This window comes from Galeopterus variegatus, unplaced genomic scaffold (assembly GCF_000696425.1).
Source record: "Galeopterus variegatus unplaced genomic scaffold, G_variegatus-3.0.2 Scaffold4, whole genome shotgun sequence".
Taxonomy (NCBI): domain Eukaryota; kingdom Metazoa; phylum Chordata; class Mammalia; order Dermoptera; family Cynocephalidae; genus Galeopterus; species Galeopterus variegatus.
In genome coordinates this window covers 1689643-1697274 of record NW_007726115.1, presented here as the reverse complement: position 1 = coordinate 1697274, position 7632 = coordinate 1689643, and the positions used below count along the sequence as shown (strand labels likewise).

Here is a 7632-nt window from a genome sequence, read left to right as displayed (position 1 = left end):
AAAAAATTGAACCCCCCCCCCCCCCATTGGGCTCTGAGCTCTCTACTACCCCGTTTTCCACTTTTTGCCTTGTATAACTCATATTTCCAGCCAATGGAGTTATTCAATTTCTTCAGTCAACCTTTCAAATTCCTAATTTCTAGTTTTTGTTTTTGGAGCTCTCTGGCCAAAATGACTTCCCTGGTCCTGACTTATTTGATAATACCTTCCCTCCAGGGCCCGGTTAAGATCTGCCTCCTCCATGAAGCTTAGTCTACCTGTGCTGGCTCTGCTCTATCCTGGCAGGCCTGTCCTCTGAACCTCTCCAGGGATTGCTGGGCTTGCCACTTGTCCAGCCTTTAGCATAGACTAGGTATGATTTATTACAAATTTGTCTCTTCAATCTGATGTACACTTTTGGTGTCAGGGACTTTGTCTTCTGTTTCTCTACAGGTTGTCCATAAAGTCTGGGACCATCAACTATTTCATTTGTTCACAGGTTGCAGATATCCTTGACATCATACGCATTGCCTGCATTCTAACTTGGTGGGCATCATGTAGATCTTTTATATTGCTACAGCGCCTCACACATAGTAGGCATTCAAGTGTGTTGACAATAATTCCTCATTGCCATACTCTTTTATGTGATGGCCTAGGAATGAATGAAACAAAGTATGCAATGAAAGTATTTGGAGAAAGAGATCAAAATGCAGTTAAAATGAAACATTGGATCAACTTCTCCCAGCAAATTCCTGTTTTGTGTCTCTTATAATAGTTCCGCTGCCCCTCCACCCTCCCTGCATAACTGTTCTGTCCCAAACCATCTTTCCAGGCTCAGCTCTGGACCTTTACTTCTCTGGAAAACTTTTCTTGACCCCTTCTGGCAGTGAGATGTAGCTAATGTAACTACAGCATTTACTACACCACTTGTTTCTGCTTTGTCTTGATTCCACCTCTGACAATGAACTTCAGGAGCAAGAACTGTGCCTTGCTCATGCACCACAGTATGTATTACCCAGTAAGTATTTAATAAATACTTTTGAATGAATTGATAAGTGATAACAATAGCAGGGAGCATCCGAGTACTTACTATATACTAAGCATTGTATTAAGCACCTCACCTGCATTATCATATTTAAATCTTACAACAACCTGGGAAGGTACATCATTATACCCATTTTACAGATCAGGAAACCGAGACTCACAGAGTCTAATTAATTTGCTCAAGTCACAAGTTAAGTGATAGTTTTGCTCCAGGCCTATGTGTATAGCCTCTTGCTACACTGAATAAACAATGAACAGAAACCACCTTACTGCCACCTCTATAGAAAGGGGCTCTCCATGTCCCTGCCCAGGTGTCACCTGAAGTAAGGAGGTGGGACTTGATTATGTTAAGTTACCTGTGAAGCATTTTAAAATGAGTATATGGGCCCACCCCTGACCAATAAAATCAATATTTTGAAAAAAGCATCCAGGTCATTTTAATGTGAAGCTGGACTGAGAATCATCAGCCTAGACTGATGATAAAGGCCTTTCAAGTGCAAACCTTTCATGGACTTTGATCCATAATGGATCTTTTGTGCTTGAGACCCAAAATTCTGACAAAAGCCTAGTGATGCTGGCCTTGGAATGTATTATAAACCATGTAGGGATAGAGGAACAGCTGCCTGCAAGATAGGACAGGAGGAAGAGCCCAAGGAAAGATTTGGTTGACGATGGGTAGCCTGATCCTATACAGACTACAGGAAGCACATGACCACTCAAATTAGTGAGATAATCTATGGCTTAATAAAGAGGTTCCCTGTGTTTCACTGTGATTCAAATGATGTATCATTGAATTTACATCTCACTTCCTTAGAAATTGCCACACAGGATGCAAGAGGCGACTATCTGTCCTCCGAATTAGGATGTAAAAAAAAGATGCAGCTATGTTTTTGCATGTATAAAATGAGAAAAATGAGTAAGAATGGTTTGTAGATTCTGATGAAATATAAAACGTATGTACCTTGATTTTCACATAGAAATAGAGATGATTCCTGTTTCATCAAAACTGTTACACTGTGGGTCCAGTCGTGATACATAAACAGCTCTGTTATTTCTACGCTGCATAACAAACAGGTGCCTCTCTGTTTAAGAAATTTGTTTATTTCAGATTTCATCCATCTAGGAGCTTTAGACTTCATCCTATTAATATGGCTCATAAAAATATCATACTCAGCTTAAAATAAAAATATTTCCACCAAATATGAGAACCAGAATCAAGGACATAGAAAACGCAGTGTTCTCCATTAAGATGCTCTTCACAGACCCTGTAAGATACACAATAGTCATTCAAGACATCTTGGGGCCTTGAGAAAAATACACTGATTTTCCTTTATTCTCTTTCTTCACCCTCTTTCTTACTCCTCAGTTGCCCTTAGAAACAACTTGGTTATCAGTTATTTTTCGATTGCTTGAATAAAAGAATCTACTTAATGTTATAGCTGAAGAAATGACTAGAAATTTTAGTAGTTTAATTTGTCAACACAAAATAAGTAGTCTTTAGAATTTATCAAAACAGTATGTTGAGAGTCTTTTTACTTTTTAGAGTAAATTTTACACAATGGATAGCTTTAGAACAAGCTAACATTACTATGATTCAGGCAGGTGCAACTGGTACAGTTCAGTAGTACATCAACAACTCAAACAAATGTACTGTGGGCCAGAAACTTAAGTTACAAAATATAGTCAATATTACAATTAATACAGATAAGTAAAAACCATTGCTCTCAGATTCTGCACATTTAAAAAAAACATAAACTTTATACAATAATTGAAATTATGCATTTCTACTCAGATTATTAGGGCATATTACAAACATACGTAAGCCTAAAAAGATATGGTCACATTTTGGTTTTTTTGTTCCAGTGGTGCACAATCACATGAAATGTTACATCCGTTTCGTGTGAAATCAACATTTGGCTGAAGTGCAATAGCTGCTGAGTTAAAAATATTTCCATAAAAATGTTTAGACTAAAATAACCCTAAACATTAGGATTCTACTGTTTAGGATTATTTTGAGAGTCCTTATGAAGAGTTCTTAAGAATTATAGAAATAGAAGCAGTTAGGAAATTTCAGTGTGTTTTGTCTATTTTTTAAACAGGAGTAAACAAATACTGGATTTAAAGTGCAGCTTCTTTCTCCTCTTTCTTCGATTTTCCCTCCCACAAGAAGATCAGTTCTGCATTCATTTTGAGAATCTCCATTGAAGATTAAATCGAATGGTTGTCAAGTCTATTTGCCTCTAAATTCCACGATGGCCTTCCACAGTGTGCACAGCATCCCTCCTCTGTTTAAAAACACAAGAACACAGGGAAGAGAACACTTCATTTCAAACATTGCCCTTGCAATATGAAGTGACTTCTTAGCTCTCAGCTGCTCTGTGCTGTTCAGAACGTGATGATCCCAAAGTCCTATCAGTCGTTTTGTACTCTTTTTGTATATATTTTCTCATCATCCCTCTATTCCTTTCCTTTCCGTTCCCACAAAGTGCCAGGTTTCAAAACATCATTTTAGATTTTCAGTATTTTTGAAATGTGTTTTTATAGAGGTGGATGTAATAGATATGTATATGCTTGGCCTGATAGATAAAACTAATCATTATAAGAAATTGTATCAGATTATACCAATGTTTGGATGGCAAATCAGCACCTCATCCTAATATTTCTAGTAAGTATGGCACGATCATGAACTAAATTAGAGCATTTGTTTAAGGCAGGTTTAGAATATCTGCATATCTTAGTCTGCATATTAGTCAAGAAAATTCTTCCAGCTGATTTTCATTTACTAATATAGAAATATTGGTTATTAGAGCACCCTAAAATAGATTGGCCTAACTCGGTTTACTTGGAGCAGCTGAGAGCCAGAGAGCTGTGCCCAGAATGACAGAGTTAGTTAGAGATGCAGCCAGAGCAGGAGCCCAAACTTCTTGATCTTAGACCAGAGCTATTTTCATTATGTCTACTTAACAGAAAGAAAGGTGGTACCTTAGTCTCAGGCATTTTAAATCATCACGTGTAACATAGTAGAGAACATCCACTAGTGTATAATCCTCAGCCAAAAACTGTAGAGAAAGTAAAATATGCACAGGAGTAAGATTTTTATATGTTTTTAACAAATAACAAACTCTATTCATAATGTAAACATTAGCAATAATTGTAAATGAATCTAAAAGGAAATCCACTAAAAGCATAACCTTCTGGAATTATTAGGGGTCCAGCCTCTCTATTATAAAATAATTACAAAGAAATGCATCCATATGATTTCCAAATGCATAAAGATTACAAGTGGCACAGAATTTCTGAATGACCTTCTAATGAACAGATAAGACTCATAATTACATCTACTGCTCAGAAGCAAATGTTTGTAGTTAAGAGGTTTGGTGCTGTGTAGCTTTGTTTTTTTCTCAAATGCATAAAAAGTATTTTTGGAGAGATATTGCTTACACTTAATCTCTGAATTTATTTTTTCACGGCTAAAAGGTACTTTCCTGTAATTCACTGCAACATCAAAGTTATGAATTAAAACTGAAGCTCTTAATTTTAAATCAAATAAAAGGGGCAACAATTTAATGGATCATCAATTACTATTCCTTAATTATGCTTTGAGTCTAAGTTAGAAGAAGAAACATTTTGGAAAACTTGATTGGGTGCATTATTTTCCACAGGCAAAAGAGTTGTTTAAACTTAGTTAGCAGTAACTTGTTAAATGCAGATGTCTAAGGAGACACTAAATTTTATTTAGTGATCCAATAAATCATCAAGTCAAGGGAAAAGACATCTTTATTCTTATTTTTAAAATTTTAATATAAAACTGTAATCAATATAATATTGTATTAGGAGGCCCTTTCTATAAAATGATAAATAACATAACCTTTTAATGTGTGTATACATGTTTGCATATATATGTAACCTTAAAACATAGACAAATGCTACTCATGCTCATTACAAAAGTCTACACGGAGCAGAGAGGAATTAGATTAGTACAGATACAATATGGTTTGTATAGAAAATGTTTCTGACATAAGTTCACCAACTAGATCTATTTCATTAAGTAGCAATAAATAGCTGCTGCCCAGTGGAGTCTAATAAGGTTGCAAGAGAATTCAAAATTTAAGAAACAAAAGAATTAGAAACACAAGAATGCTTTTCTTTTAGTTCTGTCTTAATTTTTTCTCACTCCTTATTTTTGATTGAAAACCAAAAATCATTAGGGGTTCTGGATCACAAAGGTTTTGCCTGCCTCTTGGTCTTTTCACAAACCGTACGCCCACCCCCGAGTGATCATCCCCTCCTTGTCTGCCCCACCAAAAACATGCAGACAGTTGGCCTAGTTTATTCCTACATATTCCTTTAGACTTTAGCTCATTCTTCACCTTCTCAGAGAACCTTCCCCACCTCTCCCTCCCCCGTCTCATAACACCTGATACCTTTCCTTCATAGAATTTATCAGTATATACTTGTATTTTTATCTGTGGAATGATCTGGTTGATGTCCGCCTACCCTAGTCTGTAAGCCTCAGGAGGGCAGGGCTGGGTCTGATTTGCTTATCAGTGTATCCCCTGTGCCTAGAATGGTCCCTGGCACACAGTAGGCACTCAACATCATAAAATGAAATAAAAGAATACTTGTTCCACACGTAGTTTTCTTTACCCGACTTATAGTGTCTTCATCAGCTCCATGTTCTCTCAGCCAGTCAGTAAGTTCAGAATCTTCAGTATTGGTGCCAGGAGAAGTCAGGTGACGTGCAGGCAACCCAGGAATATCTAGAGCAGAATTTTGGGGAAATACTCCTAACTTTACCTAACAGAGTCTGAGACCCTCACAACCAACAGCCGTTTATTGATACTTTAAAAGATGTGGCTCTATAATTAATATTAATAGTTAATAGAAACAATTGAGAATGGCACTATAAACAAAAATATAAATAAAACTCAGACAAGTTACCTAGTAAATGGAGAGTCCTACTTTATACTTTCATATCAATTTTATGTTTCTTAGAATAAAATTTGTGTGCCAAAATTATACTTTGTGTTTTTCATGTAATAAAAATGAACACAATTTTAGTAGAGAACTAAATAATTATAATAATCTCTTTTCCCACTATTTGCAATAATATAGAAGAGCCATGTATTTGAATAAATAACTATGAATTATATCTTCCTCTAAATTTGCTAAATAAGATTCTCTAAAGATTATCTTTTCCCTCCAATTTCTCATACAATAGATTTCTTCAAAGTTCCAACTTACGATTTTTTATTACTATCTGTTTATTCTATTTAAGGCTCTTCAAATTATAAGAAAATAAGCTAAAATACCCAGAATACAAATGGAAAATGATGAAATATAGTATTATTTTACTCTAGTCATCTCATTGTGAAACTTTAAAAAGAAATAAAGACTAAACAAGTAGAAAGCCATATAATAATATATAATATATAAAGCTCCCAATAATATGTAATTCAGGAAAAGGTGACTATGAATCATCTATTTTAAGAATGACAGTTTGCTACAGTTAAGAGTTGGATGTTTTTAAAAGCAATTCCTGCTTATAGTTGCAGTACAAGTGACAGAAGCTGACTAAGCCATGAAATAAAACTGTTGGCTTTCTCAACTTTTTGTGGCAGCCTGGTTCAACAGTATTACTTTAAAATTTTCTGCTATTCACCTATCGGTTGGGACTTAAGCTTCAGGTGTTTAATTTCTTGTTCTTTTTCTTCAATAGCTCGATGAAGAAGTGCCTGTAATTCTTTCTCTTTCCGAACCAATTCTTCCAGTAATCTGCAGAAGGAAATTATATTGATTGACAGCATAACAGAGCTGGAGCTGACCATGAGGATCCTCCAGACATGGTTTTCTCAAACTACTATGAGCACAGACACCCCTGGGATTTTACTGAAATAAAGATTGTCTGCCAAAATATTCAGCGATGTTGTTCTACTGTTTTTTTTTAAGACCATAAATGTCAAAAATATAAATATGATGTATTAACAGACCTATATTTTACATGTATGGACCTTCATCAAAACTAGTTGGTAAATATGGATAATGTCATAATCAGTACAAAGCAGAATGGCAATTGCTTTTGTTAAACTATGAAAACCTGAGAAATAGCTGTAGATGAGATTGCTCAGAGTACCTGAAACATAACAAGTGCCAAATAAATGTTAATGGTTGTTGCTGCAATTGTGGATGTTACTATTATTCCACTCCTTTTTACTGTGGGTAAAAGGATAGCTGTGCTCCTGGTACATTCAGTTCCTAGTTGGTATCTGATACAGTCTCCAAAGAAGCAAGGAGAAACTATGATATCACACCATAGTTCTTATCCATGGAAGGTTCACGATGCAACTGAGAGCCAATTGGTAACCTACTCACCATTTCCAACACTGTTTCTTGGAGAAAACATTCCAAGTTATGAAACAAGATGCCTATAACAACTATACTTTCATGAAGTTGTTACAACAAGCAAACGGAAAGGACATTCTTGGGGGGAGGGGAGAGAGGGAGGAGGGAGGGAGGTGTCGGTGATGGGCCATAATAATCATATACATTGTATATTGACAAAATAAAAATTAAAAAAAAAGACAGAGACTTTCAAATTGACTTTAGAAA

At 35.7% G+C, this 7632-nt stretch overlaps 1 protein-coding gene across 1 annotated transcript in view; it reads right to left on the bottom strand.

Annotated features, from left to right (window-relative positions):
- Nucleotides 1–2108: 2108 nt before the first annotated feature.
- MAP3K5 (mitogen-activated protein kinase kinase kinase 5) overlaps nt 2109–7632 on the bottom strand; it is a 196219-nt gene continuing 190695 nt past the window's right edge. Inside the window, exons 27-30 of the mRNA XM_008574575.1 lie at nt 6686–6798; nt 5671–5783; nt 4006–4082; nt 2109–3308 (exon numbers count right to left, since the gene is read on the bottom strand). Coding sequence (XP_008572797.1) covers nt 3254–3308; nt 4006–4082; nt 5671–5783; nt 6686–6798 — 358 coding nt within the window. The 3' untranslated portion in view covers nt 2109–3253. The remainder of the gene's footprint in view (nt 3309–4005; nt 4083–5670; nt 5784–6685; nt 6799–7632) is intronic.